This window comes from Gossypium hirsutum, chromosome A01, assembly GCF_007990345.1.
Source record: "Gossypium hirsutum isolate 1008001.06 chromosome A01, Gossypium_hirsutum_v2.1, whole genome shotgun sequence".
Lineage (NCBI taxonomy): Eukaryota > Viridiplantae > Streptophyta > Magnoliopsida > Malvales > Malvaceae > Gossypium > Gossypium hirsutum.
The window spans coordinates 19,698,722-19,716,628 of NC_053424.1; the positions used below are offsets into that span (position 1 = coordinate 19,698,722).

General features: G+C 32.1%; 1 protein-coding gene across 5 annotated transcripts; it reads right to left on the reverse strand.

The window, feature by feature from the left end:
- Window positions 1-10,013: 10,013 nt before the first annotated feature.
- On the reverse strand, window positions 10,014-17,688 carry LOC107945244 (uncharacterized). Of its 5 annotated transcripts, none has more exons than XM_041116024.1 (14): window positions 17,035-17,688; window positions 16,831-16,896; window positions 16,657-16,722; window positions 16,446-16,521; window positions 15,523-15,600; window positions 14,651-14,748; window positions 14,142-14,215; window positions 13,572-13,659; window positions 13,330-13,487; window positions 12,465-12,507; window positions 12,156-12,221; window positions 11,845-11,922; window positions 11,274-11,369; window positions 10,014-10,389 (listed from the first exon to the last, which is right to left on the reverse strand). In XM_041116024.1, exons 1-13 carry the CDS (start codon window positions 17,140-17,142, stop codon window positions 11,292-11,294), a joined length of 1,077 nt encoding a protein of 358 aa, XP_040971958.1. In that variant the 5' UTR covers window positions 17,143-17,688; the 3' UTR covers window positions 10,014-10,389; window positions 11,274-11,291. The 5 variants fall into 5 exon arrangements, with proteins under 5 accessions (XP_040971958.1, XP_016734662.1, XP_016734660.1 ...); XM_016879173.2 differs by having other exon boundaries at window positions 10,085-10,372; XM_016879171.2 differs by lacking the exon at window positions 10,014-10,389 and adding an exon at window positions 10,440-10,467.
- Between the last annotated feature and the right edge of the window lie 219 nt (window positions 17,689-17,907).

Below are 17,907 nucleotides of genomic sequence, written 5' to 3' on the forward strand. Positions count from 1 at the left end.
CGATTCCAATGCTCATATTGGGCCTCGAGGGTCCATTTAAGGGACGTTATGAATAAATCTCGAGAAATGAATAGTAACTATTATGAATTATCTGAAAATGTTCTTAAAGTTTCGGTAATACTCCGTAACCCTGTTCCAGTAATGGATACGGGTTTGGGGTGTTACATCATCCTAATAACCCAAATTGTTCAGCTAGATTATTGTAAGCATCATAGTCTCGTAATGATTCCACCTTACCAAACAATTGTTCAATCCCTGCAAAAAAAAAAAAAAGGGTTTTGTAAAAAAAAAAAGAAGGAAAATTGAATACCAAAAGTTTCACTTTAGTACCTGTATTAGAACCTTCAAAATAGAAGCTTTCAACTCCTTGTGAAATGTTGTCAATGAAGTCCGGACCTACTGGTTTGGTCATTTTCTTTTTTGTGCTAGCATCTGTTTCTAATTTTGCATTGACTGAACTTGTAGAGGCTTGAAGCTTTCTTTTTGATCGGGCACGCCTATTCTAAAACCAGTTATATACATTTGTTTCAAAGATTTGACCATATTATGCTAGTTCAGATGCTATATCTTTGATTTTTTGCTTGCTTGGTGTTCTAGTTCCTTGCTCATATATATTCTCAAGAATTTAAAGTTGCAATGCGATTGGACTCCATCGCTGTCTAGCAGTGATCTTGTGCCCAACAGAGGCTGATATTGGATCACAATTAGGTTTCCCAACCTTACACTTGAAACCAAAACAACAAACCAGCCATAGATTATTATTGAATTTAAAACCAAGGTATCCAACATGAGAAAAGTAAAAAAAAAAATTGAAAGAGAAAAAAAAAAGAAAAGAACCAGTAAAATTGTGGTGGGCAGACAGGGATTTGTGCATGTTAGAATTGAGTGACCCAAATCCTTATTTAAATCAAATACAATAGTAAAATAAAATAAAAGTAAAATCCATATAGGATTACACTTTTTTATTTTATTTTAGAATAAGATTTTTTAAACCTTATTAAACTCTATCTATTTGATATTGATTAGAATAAGGTGTTTCAATCTTACTAAACTCCTATTAGAATATGATTTTACAAACCTATAAATAGACATAATTTACTCTTCTTGTAATTATTCAAATTCGACATAGTAAATTTTCTTCTCCTCTGCCGTGGTTTTTTTCCCGAAAGAGTTTCCATGTAAAAATTTGTATTCTTTATTTTTCTTTCTTTTTTCTTTGTGATACATTGTCATTATCGACGTTCTATTTTTCATAAATTGGTATCCGAGCTTCCGGGTTATTCATCTTAATCACGGTAATAACGTCTTTGAAGTATAAAATTCTGTTGTTGGATTGCAACATCAGACTCGAGTTGTGGCAGATTAAGATGCAGACAGTTCTTGCACAGATGGATCTAGAGGATGCCCTGTTAGGGATAGATAGATACCTTCGACATTAACTAATGAAGAGAAGAAGTATAAAGATCGAAAGGTGTTAACACAATTACATCTGCATTTGTCTAACGAAATTTTACAGGATATGATGAACGAGAAGATCGCCGCTGCATTATGGAAGAGGCTTGAACAAATATGTATGTCGAAAACTCTAACCAACAAGCTGCATATGAAGCAACGTCTTTATGCTCATCGTTTGGAGGAAGGTGCATTTGTGCATGAACACTTAACAGTGTTTAAAGAAATTCTCTCAAACTTGGAAGCCATGAAGGTTCAGTATGATAAGGAATATCTAGGGTTGATTTGACTTTGTTCGTTGCTCCTGTCTTATTCAACCTTCAGAGACACAATTTTATATAGCCGCGAGTCTCTCACAATTGATGAGGTTTATAATTCTTTGACCTCGTATGATAAGATGAAGCATCTTATGGTTAAACCTGACTCTTAGAGAGAAAGTCTCATTGTTTGTGGGAGACAAGATCGGAATACTGATGATAATCGTGGAAGGACATAGGAACGAAATCCTCACGGTAAATTTAAAGGTAGATCGAAGTCTTCAAACAGAGGCAAAACTTGTAACTTCTGCAAGAAAAAAAGGGTACATTAAATTTGAGTGCTATAAGCTGCAGGACAAGATCAAAAGGCAGGCTGCGAATCAAAAGGGAAAACAACCAAAAAAATCCGATAAAGCTGATGTTGTAGAAGACTACAGTGATGGTGAACTTCTAGTCGCTTCTATCGACAATTCTAAAGTGAGTGAGAAGTTGATCCTTGATTCGGGCTGCACCTTTCACATGAGTCTCAATCCGGATTGGTTTACAACTTTACGAAATAGTGTCTAAAGGTGTTGTTTTGATGGGAAATAATGCTTCGTGTAAAATTACAGGTGTTGGAACGATTAAAGTTAAGATGTTTGATGGAGTTGTCAGAACACTTAGTGACGTGCGACATGTTCTAAAATTGAAGAGAATTTTAATTTCGTTGAGTACTTTTGATTCAAAAGGTTACAAATACACAGCTGAAAGTGGGGTTTTGAAGATTTCCAAAAGTTCCGTCATTGTGATGAAAGGGTAGAGAAAGATTGACAAGTTATATATTTTGCCGGGTTCTATTGTTACTGGCGATGTAGCTGTCGCTTCCTCTTCCTTGTCAGATGATGATATTACTAAACTTTAGCATATGCGCCTAGGGCATATGAGTGAGAATGGCATGACAGAATTGAGCAAAAGAGGGGTAAGGAATTTGCAAACTGAAGTTCTATGAGCACTACGTTTTTAGGAAGCAAGAATTGAGCAAAAGAGGACTTCTTGATGGGTAAGGAATTTGCAAACTGAAATTTTATGAGTACTACGTTTTTGGGAAGTAATAAAGAGTTCGATTCACCAGAGGAATCCATAATTCGAAGGGAACATTGGAGTATATTCATTCTGATCTGTGGGGTCCATCTAGAGTGTCTTCAAGAGGTGCAGCTAATTATATGCTAACTTTTATTGATGATTTTTCCAGAAAAATTTTGGGTGTTCTTCCTGAAGCAGAAAAGCGATGTGTTTTTTGCATTTAAATCTTGGAAAACTACGATTGAAAAAAATACGGGAAAACAAATAAAACATCTCCACATAGACAATGGCTTAAAGTTTTGTTCTGATAAGTTTAATGAACTATGCAAGTCAGAAAGGATCGTGAGACACTTAACAGTTCGTCATACTCCACAACAAAACGGTGTTGCAGAACGAATGAACAGTTATGGAGAAAGTTTGATGTAAGTTGTCTAATGCTAACTTACTGAAGTCATTTTGGGTCGAAGCAACCTCTATTGCATATTTTTTGATCAACCGATCTCCATCCATTGTCATTAAGAAAAAGACTCCACAAAAGGTACGGTTTTGTAATCTTGCTGATTATTCTAATTTAAAGATATTTGGATGTGTTGCGTATGCTTATGTTGATAATGAAAAATTGGAATTAAGATCCATTAAATGTGTTTTTCTTAATTATAAAGCTAGTATAAAAGGGTATAAGCTTGTGTTGAACTTTCCCCCCCTTTTTTAGCTTAAAAATATTAAATAAACAATTTCATTTTCTTTTCTTTTTCAAAGATTACTTTTTTTCTTTTTCCTTTTCTTCTCCGTATCTTCATTTTTCTCCAACTTTTTCATTCTTAAACCCTAGCCATAGCCATTCAATTTCTTGGTTTGACTTTTTTAAGCCTAGTGCAGCCTCGAAAATAGCCCATCATTTCCTTAAATTCTACACAAAAAAACGGTGAAATGCATTAAATGTTTCTTGAACTTGTAGTTGCTCAACTTTGAAACACAGATGGGCACTCAAGCTCCACCTAAAAGAGTCTCTAGTCCACTTCCAACTCATTCACATTTTTCTTCTTTGGTTTCTTTGTAACAACCCATTTTTAGGGTTAATCAGAACAGTGGTTTCAGGGCCACCAAATTCGATGAGTAGGTTTGTAAATATTATATTTAATATTTACGAGTTAATTGTGATTTTAAAAATATTTTTTATATTGTGATTTTTGTTTTATAAGTGATTTATTAAGTTCAAGTGGTATGACCCTAAGGTCAAGTGGGTTTAGAAAATGAGGTATCGGGACCTTGTTTCTATAAACCAAGTTGTAAATATTTTTATAAATATTTACGAAGTGGCAATAAGACGTATTAAAGTTTTGTTGAAAAATTTTATCGTTTCAATAGTTAATTAAGCAAAAAAGACTAAATCAAGTAAAGTGCAAAAGTTGTGTTCTATAAGCTAAAGGTATCAAATAGCTATAGAACTTTAAAGTGGAAATCCTTATTCGGTAATTAGCCCATTAAAGAGATAGTGGGATATGATGGCTTGGCATTTGGTGTAATAAATAAAGTGTATAAAGGTTAATATTGTAAATTGGTTAAAAATAATAATAAAATGAATAAAATAAAAGAATCAAGGTGTGATCTTTTTCATTCTCTTTTTACCAGCCGAATATGAAGGCTTGAGAAGCCATGGAAGAAGCTTCCAACTTTCGGCTAATGCATGGTAGGCATTTCTAGTCCCATTTTTAATCATTTTTATATTTTCGGGATCGTTGTTGCTTAATCTATCTAATGAGGGAGCTATTTTGCAAAACCATTGAATAGTTTGATATTTTCCATTTATGAGTATAATAGGGCTTTGAAGTTTAATGGAAGAATATGAGTCCTTGTTGATAGTTAAACACTTTTTGTTAAGTGAATTTTTGTGAAATTGACAATTAAGGGCTAAATTGATAAATGTGAAAACTTTGTGGTTAAAATGTGAAATAAATGAAATGTGTGGGCTGCTAGAGACACTAGTGATATTTGGCTATAGTATAATTTTACTCAATTTCATGAATTTGCATTTTATGATATAGGGACTAAATTGTAAAGAAGTTGAAATATTAGGGGTAAAATTGTAATTTTGCCATAAAGTGAATTATGGACTGTTTTAATACCATGAACATTCAGCTAAGCTTAATTATGGTTAAAAATGGTTAATTTGCATGTTTTGAGCTCAGGGACTAAAATGAATAAAAGTAAAACTTTAGGGGGCAATTTTGTAAAAATGAAAAAATGACCAAATTGTATGAAATGAAGTGTTTTACTGTCTAAATTAATATACTGAATGAAATTATTAATTTAGATCAAGATCGGGTGGAAAATCGAGGAAAATAAGAAAATTACCAAAATGCCCCTGAACTTTGGTATCTCTACAATTTAGCCAGGTAAGTTCATATGCAATAAGCATTGTTAAATTTATGCTTCTAATACTTTAATATCGCATAAATTGTATATACATGAATATTTTAATGTTTAAGACATATCGACTAAATGTGGCACTTAGTGTGCGGGGCAATCAAATATGGCACTCAGTGTACGAAATATTGAGAATGGCACTTAGTGTTCGAGATATTGAGAACGACACTTAGTGTGTGAAATATCGAATGATTCAAAGGGCAATTATAAATTGTGATTGAATGATTAAATCGAGCAAAGTGAACAGGTATACATGCTATATTATATGAATTATTTATGAGACGACTTTATAATGGTGAAATTCGGGCTTTGAGCCTAGCAAGCCTTGTGCTGGTGAATTAAATCGGGCTTATGCCTAGCAGGCTTATTGCCGGTGTATAAAATCAGACTTTGAGTCTAGCAGGACTTGTGCCGGTGTGAGATATAGGCTTAGGCCTAGTAGGCTTTATGCTAGTGAATTATTATAAGTTTATGCCTAAAAGATTTATTGCTGATATGGTAGTTGAATACGTTAAACGAGCTAAAACGATTAGGTAAGTGATAATTGATTACCTATTTGAAAATAAGGTATGTATATGTGCAAAGAATGTATTGTGATGTATGTGGAAATGAAATATGATTATGTGCTAATGAAACATAAATGAATGAATAAGATGAGATTTGTAAAGTTGCATATGTGAAATTTGTCAGATGCTATATGAATGAAAAGTGAATTTGATTATAAATGATCATACGAGATTCATATGAGAAAGATATATGATTAAATGTGTTATTTCTGATAATGTGTTCATTTGGCTATATGAAAGTGTGAATGGGTTGATGTATGAAAATTTAATTGAATAAGTTTGTGAAAGTTAAAGTTGGTTAAGTGAGTAAGTATAATATTGAATGATGATAATTTGATAAGAGAACATGTTATGAAATTTAGAAAGATTGTGTGAGATAGCATATTATGTTTACGGCATTGTAATGAAAGTATTTGTTATGTTAAGTTTATTAAGATACGAGCTTACTAAGCTTAAAAGCTTACTCTGTGTTTTCTTTTTCTTATGTTTATAGATTTTCAAAGATTTGCTCGGGTTGGAAGTCGATGGAGACGACATCACACTATCCGGTTATCATTTCAGTAAATAATATTTTGAGACTCGGTTATGTGGCATGTATAGGCTAGTCTTGGAGTTAATTATTTTGAATGAGTATGTATTTAAAGCCATGCAAAAATGACTTGCTTATTATGCTTAAGTTTGGTTTTACATGTTGTTAATTAAAATGTTTAATGAGTTTGGTTTTGGTAGTCGTTTTAATAGTTAGCTCATTTTGGAAATATGAAATGTGGTATAATTAGAGTGATGGATGATGGTATATTAACTTAACAGGTTCGGTTACTAAGTGGTAAGTAATGAATATGTTTTATGATTGTTTTGGTTGATTGTATTGGTATGGGTTCAAATGGTTAATGATGGTAATGATTAAGTATGTTTTGGGTTAGTTAATGGGATAAAAATATGAAGTTTAGGTATATTAATATAGATATGAATTAGATGCACACTGGAGTGTTATTTGTGTTCAAGTGTTAAGTATAGCTTTTATTTTTAGGATGAATTGTGCACTTGTATATATATGCATCATTAATATGTTTGGCCATGTTATAATGTATTTAAGTTTCATATGTGATTGCATAATAATTCATGTAATATGATTCAATTGGTTTTATTATGAACTTGTGCAGAAGTTATCAAATGATATGTTTGATATACGATTAATGAGATAGAAATTGGCCTATATTCGAAGTATGAAGTGTAATGATATACAATGGAATATGATTTTAATTATGAATATGGCATTAATATGATGGATATAAGTAACTGAATATTAGAAGTATTAAATATGTGAACATGTCTTTGATATATACAAGTTTTGTTCGAATTTAGTAATTATGGAACATAATAAGTTGGGTTTTGATATACGTTCGTACTGAATTAGTTGGAATTTTTGAAATGTGCTTATTTGCAATATATGTTCAGTCAGGTATGATTATTTCTAAATTGGAATTATGACCCATGTATTCGAATTTATAATAAGTGAATTGTGGATATTTGAAATTGATAAGTTTTAAATGTTCATTAATTCTTGGTGTATGAAAGGTGAGGAATGAGTGTGCTGAACTGTGTTTTATATAGTAATGCCTCATAACCTTAATCTGGTAACGGATACGGGTTAGGGGTGTTACATTCTTAATTCCTTGCATTAATGCATTTCCAGCTCTGAAATCCGATAGAGTGATCAAGCTGCCGAACCAGCCGGCGACACCATCGATTTCACAGTTTTTGAGGTATGTTACTGTGAATGAAGAGCATGGAAGGCCACTTTTCTATCTCAGATAGGGGTGAAGCCAGAAAAATTTTTTAGTGGGGCAGGATGAAATTTTAACTTTTTATAGTTTACATCTTTATAATTTGTAAAGGATTAAATCAAATTTTTATAATTTTAAAGGGGCCAAAGTGCAATTTTACCTTTACTAATTTAAAATTTTTAAAAAATTTAAGGGCCTAAAAAATAATTTTACATTTTAGGGGGGCCAGTGCCCATGCCAGCCCCCCTGCCTTCGCCTCTGATCTCAACACGTCTCCTGTTATAGCCTAATTGAGTCATCTCACCATTTTTTTACCGAACCATTTTCTGTAACCATGGGGGTTTAAGGGTATTGGGATTTTGAAGGATTGAAGGGTTGATCAAGGGGGTTAGGAGCTGATCGTTTGGGAACACTGAATGTAAGACTTGGATCCAGTTTCTTATAAACAATCAAAAACTGTTGCAGATTTGGGTTTTTTCCTTCTTGGTTTTGGGGTTAAGTGAGACCCTATCTTTTTTCTGATTGTCATTTTCAAACCAAAGTATTGTTGGTTATCAATGAATGTTCTTGAAATTTTTTCAATTGTATCGGTAAAATCTCACAAATTCTCAGTCCATTCTCTCCTTCTCCCTTTGTATTGCATAGCTTAGTTTAGAATTTTGTTTTTTTTTTTTAAAAACGAGAAAATAGAAATCAATTAATACAGAAGCAGAAATTTGAAAATAAAACAAAAAAAAAATCAAAGACTAACAGGGAAATTTAAAAAAAAAATGAAAGACTAACAGGGAAATTTAAAGAAATTTGTTAATGTATATTATTTATAAAAAAAAGAATAATTTCAAATGTGAAAATAATATTTGAAAAATAATATTTATTTTAAAAAATTTAGTTGTAGGAAAAAAAAATTTGGAGTAATTTTAAATAGATATTTGATTTTTTTATGAAAAAAGAAAAAAAAAGTAGAATTGCTTATAAGGGCCTTGCCTAGCCTATCAAGTTCAATAAACAGTCAGATGGAATGTCGCCAAATCAATAGTTATTACTTGGGTGATATGCCACGTCAACAAAAAAAAAACATTGTTATGGTCAACTACAAAAATGGTTACCAAAAATAAAATACAAGTATCAAATTGGACAAATTAAAATAATAGGTATGGACAAATTTATTAAAGTACAGAACTAAATCTTGAAATTATCCCCTTTTAAAATGACCACTATATATAATATTTTTTTTCAATACTAAATATTAGTATGAAAAAATTATAATTTAAAAATTACCTATTTTTTCATCTCCAAAATCTCATTGAAATTTCTTAATATTCAAAAACAATTTTTTTACTCCAAATTTAAATTTCTCATCCCAAATCCTCATTGGGAAACCATACCAAGAATTCTAAGGGTCTACAAAAAATTATGATAAAATACAAAAAAAAACATGAGTACATATAAAAAATTTCGAATAAATACCAAAAAAAATATGAAAGGGTACCAAAATTTATTAGAGACTACCAAAAATTGATTCCTCTTCCTAAATTTGTTTCACTTATTTCTTCAAGTTTTTAAAAATTATCATTATGCAATTTTTTTTTCGTACTAAATAATAGTATGAAAAATAATAATCTAAAAGTTATCAATTTTTTTCATCTCTAAATCTTATTGAAATTTTTTAATATTAAAAAATATTTTTTTTACTCTAAATTTTTATTTCTAATTTCAAATCCTTATTTAGAAATCATACCAAAAATTACGAGTAAATACCAAAAAATATAAGTATGTATAAAAAATTATGAGTGAATATTAAAAATTATTGATACTCACTCGTTTTTTTTGTATTCCCTATTTTTTTTTAGCATACCCTTATAATTTTTTTTACTCCCTAATAAATTTTGATTTTGGTACTCACTCTATTTTTTTAAAATGTCCTATGATTGTTTGGTATGCTTTTAAAATTAATTTTTTGTTTGAGAAAATCAATTTTTTGTATAAAAAAATTTGTACAATATATTTTGTCAAGAGGAGAAACTAATATTTGATATTCAGAAAATATTATTGCTGCATACTACGTAATTTATTTAAATGTAATGGTAAGTCTACCATTATTGAAAATTAATAGTTATTTTGTATATAATCAACCATAGTTATCACTTAAAATTTTCCTTAAAAATCTGATATAATAAATCCTAAAATAACAAAAACAACACTTATTGTATTAGATTTTATTTTCAATTTCGAGGGAATAACAAATATTGCTTTGCCTTAAAATTTTACTTTATTTATTTAATTTACAATATTTGTTAACTTATCCTTGTAGATAAATAAATTTATTCGTATACTAAAATAATATCTTTTCTACCAATATACCATTGGTTTGTCCCAACAAAATCCCCACAAAATTTATTAGTATGCAAAAATAATATTTTATATACCAAAATTAATTTCTAATATCAAAACTTAATTTTGAAAGCATAAAAAAAAATCAAATGGCATAACAAAAGTTAAGAGGGAGTATCAAACCAAAATTTATGAGAGTACCGAAAAAAAAATATGAGAAAGTAACAAAAATTATACAAGAATATCAAACCAAAATATATAAACAAATACCAAAAATTATAAGAGAATACAAAAAGTATATATAAAATATCAAAAATCATGAGATTATACCAAAAATTATATAGAGATGCAAAATATATGAAGATTCAAAAACGAGAGAATTTTTTGAGGGAATACCGCTCCCGCCACTTATCTGGACCTTTGAACTTTCTTAAACCACGAGGGGGCCTCAGCCAGCCACAAATTCTCAGTTTTGATGGGATGTTCTGATCTGGCCAGGTCATTTCACTTGAAAGTTGAAACCATTAAAAATTCACAAGTAAAGAGAGTGAATGAAATTTTGAAATCTTACAACCACCATTCCAACTGCAAAAGTGTTGCAAATTTTCACCCTTTTAAAAATAAAAATAATAATACTCCATTAATTTGTTTCTCAAGATCAATGTACATAGAGTAACTCAAGGGATGATAACAAAAGCTTTATAAAATGAAATGAAATGTCATGTTAAAGATTACTTGGAAAATATTCTGTCTTGGGAGAAAACCAAAAATGCATCTATTTCTGTTCAGGGCTCCAGATTTTGTCTCTTTCATAATTATAATAATAAACCACCATCAAAGTTCATCTCTTAATAGTGACTTAAAACATTAAATATTCAGAATAAATGGATATTAACCAAACTTGATAAACCAAATTATCAGCTGAAGGCTTCACCTCTAGGTGAATGGATACTATATTATCACTAATTTGTGCACAAGTTCAATAAAAAAAAAACAAATGAAACCAGTAAAATACCAGCTCGACCTTATGTATTATGGCAAAATTAATAATCTGTGCATAAGTTGCATGTAATATCCCATGCAATGAACTAGTGGCTGACATGCACAAAGTCATGCACAGTCAACTTCAAACCCCAACAATTCTACTTTCAGGAGTTTTTTTTTTTTGGGGGGGGGGGGGGCACAAGATAATCAAATACTACAATTTTTGGAAGGAATTATGAGTGTTCAATAGCAGGGCTTGACTTGGGGGTAATGAGGCTGCTTGAAATGATTGCATGCACATATGATAAGAGAAAGCCTTAGATTAAGCATGTTTTGGAGTGAAATGTGAATTCCTGGATTAGAAGGCCGACGAACAGCCACTAGGAAAATCCATTAACAACACTTACTTCAAGGTGGCCTTTTTACTATCCTTTAGCTATTACGTCAACTACAAAAATGCTACCCGAATCACACCATCCACCAAGTATATCCCTGTTAGAGCACTGCAGCAGAAATCGACAAAAAGACCAGTTAAATGACTTCTGTTCACTGAATGCAAGCATCAACACTTTAAATGAAAGCAGACCTAGGACAACATATATTTAATCTTTTTTCTGATATTACATCCATGTTTAACATTTCTAAAGAAAGATATCTTGGTGGCTTGAAAAGGATGAAACAGATATCACCAAAAGAACTACACAAATTATAGTAACTACTAATACCAACAAGGTTACCACATCTTAGAAGATGGGTAGTAATAAATAAAGAGAATATTATATTGATCTTGTTCCCAGTCACATACGGTCGTTGTTGTCACTCTCTACACAAGATTAGCCTTAGAAGGCTACCAAGACAAGAGTTTCATGACAGAATTTGACCTCGGCGCTGGCCAACCAAGACAAGTGACTCTCTCTGTGAGTGCCAGCATTAAGAAAGAACAGATATTTCAACCAGAATTTACTACGAACTCAATACCTTACTGAATCCCAGCCAATTTGAGTCTCCTCTAAATGAAAATACCTTACTGCTTTCTTGCCACTGCCCACAGAAAACCTGCAAAGCTTCCTTATTATCCAAAAGTCATACTGGATGGAACCTCAAAGTAAACTACTCAACATGATCGGATAACTACTATGCTAGCTATAGAAACTTACACAGCTATATATATATATTACATATATGTAAAGGGACTCATGAAACTGAAGGTCAGACAGATGAGCACTCATTCTTCTAAGCTAGAATCCAACTACACATAGAAATAAAATTGCAAGTTGAAAAGCAGTCACCTCATAATCAACCCCTTGAACAAAGATGTAATCAGGGTCAAGAGACGAGAAAGCAAGTCCAGTAATCTGCAGTATCAACAAACAAAAAAAACACCCATACATGGCTATAATGTTAAATCCAAGATGATGAAATCACATGGAACCGCTCTAGAAAGAAAAAAGGCATTGGAACTTCACTAGTAAGTGTTCACTTCCATATGCTTGATGTCAAGTTGAGCACATAAGAATGTCTTTTGTTACCATATTTCCATCTCTAGGTTTGACAAACATTAATGACAAACCAGGAGGAAATTTAGTCAAACAACTAACCTCATATTTTGAACAGTGCACCCATCTTGAAATTGCTGACCATCTACATAGAAGCAATATTAGTGCCGCATAATCTCATTGTGTCTCAAGGTGAAGAAACATTCCACAAAATTTTTATTAAACTACCATACACAAGCCAATCAACCCGTCATGGAAATCCATTAGGAGGACTATAAATTGGATTAAATATTTTGACTATATCCTTCTCTGTGATTTCATAAACATGATTAGCAGTAGGATAAAGTAATTGTCATATGAGTTCGTCATATAGGCAAAATTGGAAGCAGGACAAATGGATTTTATTTTTCACCAACCTTAATTGTCCATTATATATCAAAAATCATTTCATCTCTACTCCTTTACTAGAAGACAAATTCTAACATATAGCTCACACTTTAATGGGTTTGTTTATAACTTCATTACCAATTTACGGGATTCAAATCTGAAAAAAAAAATGCAAACAATATGTAGGAAATGGTAAAAATGAACCCATAATAGATAAAATCAGAATCACAGAAAATTGTCTGTGTATCTATTCATGTGACCTTCACAAGTTGGCTCTGTCAACACAAGTCAAGTCACCCTGGCCAGACTTAATCCAACTCCCTTCTCAGGGGTCTAATCTAATGCCATAGATCGCCCAAATTCAATCCTCCTCTATAAATGTGTATAAAAACATTATTTTATAAAATTAATTGATTATTCTCGCATAATCCTGTCTACTAGAGGCACCCTAAGGAAAAGTTAATATAATCATCCAGAAGTTCATAATAAACCAATCATCCGCTTGAATTGAGGGAAAACTAATTAGTGTGAGTTATTGTGCATTTACTTTTTAAAACTGACATATATAATGGTAACCAACCTGCGGGGATCATAGATAGTCACAGTTCGATCAGCACCACCCACTGCAATATTACCAGTTGAAGAACTGCAGACAGCATAAAAGATATCTCCAGCAGAACCACAAATACGATTTAGACAACCACCATTTTCTTTTATTCTCAAGTCCCATACAGACAACTACGTTAATACCAGAAAAAGAAGCAGAACCATAAGATTATTTAACACATTGAGAAACATAAAATATAATGCATTATTATATACCTGGCAGCCTTCAGTTACGGCTAATATAGAACTCTCATTCCCATGACCTAAATTCCGCATGAAGCTTAGCGAAGATGGATACCAAAGTCTGAAATGTATCAATAAATCAATATAAAAAGTCCATATAAAAAATTCCAGATGTCAATAACATTAAATATATTTTATTGTGTTCTTAGGAACTTGTATCTTCTACATTCTATAAACTGCAATGTTGTCAAGGGACGATCAGGTAGGCTGCAGAAGCAGATGTATGTTGGTTCTCCATGATAGCTCAAGAAAGTAGATATGAGGTTTAAGCAAATAATGATTCACAAGTAGCTGTAAGAAAGTAAGAGAGTAGGAAATTTACATGCCCACACAAAGCCTTTTCTATTTGACATGTTGACTGCACTCAAATTATATGCAGCCAGGTCCATAATTGAGAATCAAATAACCATGTCATAAAGCAGAAACTATTATTTGGATAGTACCCTAGTGAGAATTTTAATGCAAAATTCTCGAGTCTCTCACGAAGGATGGACATAAGTATGACCTGGTACACATGTAAGAAGATAGATTGATAACACTCACGTACGCAAAGTCCGAAGATGGATATCCTGGTCATAAACATCAACACTTTTGCAGAAGCTTCGTGCCACAGCTGCCTGGATTAAGAAATTAGTGCAAAGTGAAGCCCTAATTTATGTTGGAAAGGATAAAATTCAATTTACCAAAAAAAAAAATTATGGTAGAAATAGTTAAGTGCATTAAGTATTGACCCAGTAATGTTTAGAAGTTGAAGTAACATGTCCGACATGTTAGAACATAGCATATATTTAAAGCTGAGTTTCCTTAATGTAATCTCACTTCTACTTATCATTGCTGCAAATGCAGAATTCAAAACCATAGTGGCTTTGACTAGGTATAAGAAACATTTAGCAAAATCAAGTGTCCTTTAGATACTATGCGCTTAAGACATGAATAAAAATGGTATAGAAAAACCACATCCTATAGAAGAGACCAGAAACTCTAACAAACCATAAAGTGTATTATCCTATAGAATTTTATTAGTTTAATTTATACAATGGAAGATCACATACCATGGACCATTGAGTTGGACTGAAGCACATCCCAGACCAACTACCTTCTCCAACACCAAAATCCCGAGGTAACACTGAATAAGTAATCTTGTCAGCATCTGAAAATTTCAACAGTAGACATTGATAAGACACCTTAATTACTTAAAAATGCAAAGTTGGCAAACAACATGATGCAGAGTCCACCAACAAAGAAAATAAGTTGCATTTAGTTGTTGCCGCAGAGATAGAGGCACTATTAATTGTTTGTTTACCCCCGTTTCCTCATTATTCTAAGGGGTTAACACAAAGAAGTTTGGATATTTTATATCAAACAGATTAATTTTTAAATGTTCTAGATACGCTTTTCCCCCCAGATTTCCAGCTCACTGTCTAAAACCACACAGCATATGAATCTAACATATCAACAAACAAAAGAGGGCGGCAGAAAAGTAATATACAAAGAAGCATAGATAATGGAATTAACTAAAATTAGCAAGTTTTGAAAAAAACCAAGACCGCAGATCATCTACAGCATGGCAGCATAGTAGAAAGCAAAAAAAATTCTACTCGGGTTGGCCTTATTTGATGATGAACCAGAACTTGCATCCAATCAAAGAAAAGATAACTATCATTGTATGGAAGTCATGAAAAACACTTAAGAAAGCCTTAGGAGAAGGTATGGAACTCTTTTTGTCTCTTCTGAGATAGACATGCCTACCAAACAGAAAATTCCACATGCAAAAGAGCCAAAGACTTAAACAAGAACATAAAAGCTCATAATTGCTTCTCAAAAAGAGAAGCACCACAGATTACTAGTGTTTCAAATATGAAGAATACACCAGAAACGTTTTCATCAAACCCACACTCAACCAACATGTGATATGAGTATGTACCTTTACCACTGGCATCCAGTTTAGAGACAATAAGATGACCATAAGCATCCACACTTGCCAATACTAAGTAACCAGTGCCTGTAGACATAACATTTTGAACAAGTGTAAAAATATCAATGTCACTTAACAGGGTTCCTTGAGGAAAATTTGTTGCAGCAAAATTGGAACATAATGTCAATCCAATCCAAAAACCTTAATAGGATTTTGTCCCTTATAAGAGAAAGATGATTTACCGTGAGAAGTAGTTAATAGCTAGAAGAGAACATACAAAAGAAGCAAGCAATATAGGAGCCAATGCTACTTGGTATTCTAAAGTCAGTAGCATTAACAAATTAAACCACTCCAATGCTACAAACAGCTAAAAGTACAGCTAGACAGAAGTAAAACTCATGCAGGTTTAATTATAACTTCAAACAAACCTATGCAAGTTAAAAGCCGATGTTAGACCTTGAAGCATTTTAAAGGGGAATAAATGTTCTTTCTTTCCTTGTGTTAATTTGCAAGAGGCACCTAAATGTCTAGCGCCAAAAGATACCTCACTAGAACAAGATTTTGACAAATTGTTTGAATGTAAAAATGAACCCCAATATACTAATGAGATACAAGAGAAGAGAAGTATCCTGAGAACGAAAATGTATTAAAGATCAAATGCTTCTAATCAACCACACACAGGTCTACCATATCTCTATCTATCTCTCCCCATCCATGAATATAACGGAACTTGCTATCATATGTTATCATTTAGAGCAATAAGATAAAGAATAAGATAATGTCAATAAAAAGTATGAGTAAGAAATATCCCATCTTCTTCGAACTACAACCAACCATTAGCAATTTTATCCATAACATAAGCCATAGAAATGAATTCTGTTAGGATATGATCAATGGAAAGATACACTAATATCAATGCCAATGCCACTTACTTTCTATTTCAGTAAGTACAATACTTTGGATTTCTGAAAGATGAGGGCACCGTTTAAGTAACAAAGATTCTATAACCTTCAAAATCACAGCTCAAAACAACATCAATACATAATAAATGAATAACAGAAGGGCAGGTTAATTTGGAGTCCATATTCTTCTTTAGGAGAAAATTTATGAATGGCGTGCTGTTAAAAGTCATAGAATGAGCACCTCTTTTGTCTCCGGAATAAGGAGGCCTTCTTTCCCTGTGCTAAGCCAAGAATCTTCCAGCGGAATCTATTTAAATTAATAATTACAAAAAAGCAAAGATAAAAAATAAAAAGCGGGAGTTGTAAGAACTCATTAAAACACCCAAACACATAAAAAGTTTCGATCTATTTATACTTGAAGTCTGTAGATGTTGCATCCGGATGCAATGTAAACCCAGCAAGAGGAGGAATCCTCATTCACCTACGAAGAATTGGGAAAAAAAACATTAAATAAATAAAAAGTATGAATGATTTCATGTAAATGCGAGGAAGATATATATATACATACACACACACACACACATATGCATATAAGGAAAAAAAAAAAAGACACACACACATGGAGGGCAAGGCGAGTTGACTGGAGGTTTCCAGGAGATGGGTTCTCTAGGAGTGTTGATGGCACCACCGCCTTTCTCAAACTCTTTGCTTCCAGGGTTGGCCCCATTTCTCTGTCTGAGTCGGGCGAGATATAGCAGTTAAAGCTATTGGTGGTTTGGCCAGTAGTTTGTGGAGATCGGAGAGGAAATGAAGGAATCTGTACACTGTCGCTTACGCTGATATTTTTCCAAGGATTTAAGGTTCGGACATCAATACTTCAGTCAGAAAAACCTTTCTACCCTTTTTATTTCCCAAAATTGCCTTTACTCATTCTTCTTTTTTATCATTTAAAAAAAATTGTTAATTTGGATACTACGGTTAAAAAATTGGTCGAATCCCTCCCTTTTTTTATTTCTTTGTTCTTTAAATTTTTTTTCTTTCATTCATTATTTTTCTATTTCCTCCCTTCTAGGAACACTTGTCGCTACGCCATTGCTGCTTTTGTTAAACCACCACCGACGAGCATTGTCCTATCAATGAACAACGTTGGTGATGCTTCTTCTTTCTCCCTATTTTCTTTCTCCTTTTTCCTCCTTACCCACCACGATTGCTTCTCACCATTATTGTCATGATTATTTGATGTACAGATCTGAGCAAGAGATGTCACTTAAAAAATTTTAAAACTTTTCAGATTCAAAGACTTAATTTATTATTATTAGACTTAATTTCGAACTTTAAATTTTATTTTTGTGTTTTATTTTGAAATTGATACATATATACATCATTCAAATTTATTCTGTAACCTTAAATTTTAATTTTATTTATTCTTATTATCACAAAATTCATATATATAACTTAAAAATAATAATTTTAAATACTGTTCATCACATAT

What these genes read in the sequence shown, in the direction of transcription:
- LOC107945244 (XM_041116024.1), bottom strand. Translation starts at nt 17,142, where the DNA reads ATGGGGCCAACCCTGGAAGCAAAGAGTTTGAGAAAGGCGGTGGTGCCA. An exon ending in CCGTAACTGAAGGCTGCCAG is followed by an intron (nt 13,488 to 13,571) that starts GTATATAATAAT and finishes GTATTAACGTAG; the next exon opens with TTGTCTGTATGGGACTTGAG. An exon ending in ACTATCTATGATCCCCGCAG is followed by an intron (nt 12,508 to 13,329) that starts GTTGGTTACCAT and finishes GCTTCTATGTAG; the next exon opens with ATGGTCAGCAATTTCAAGAT.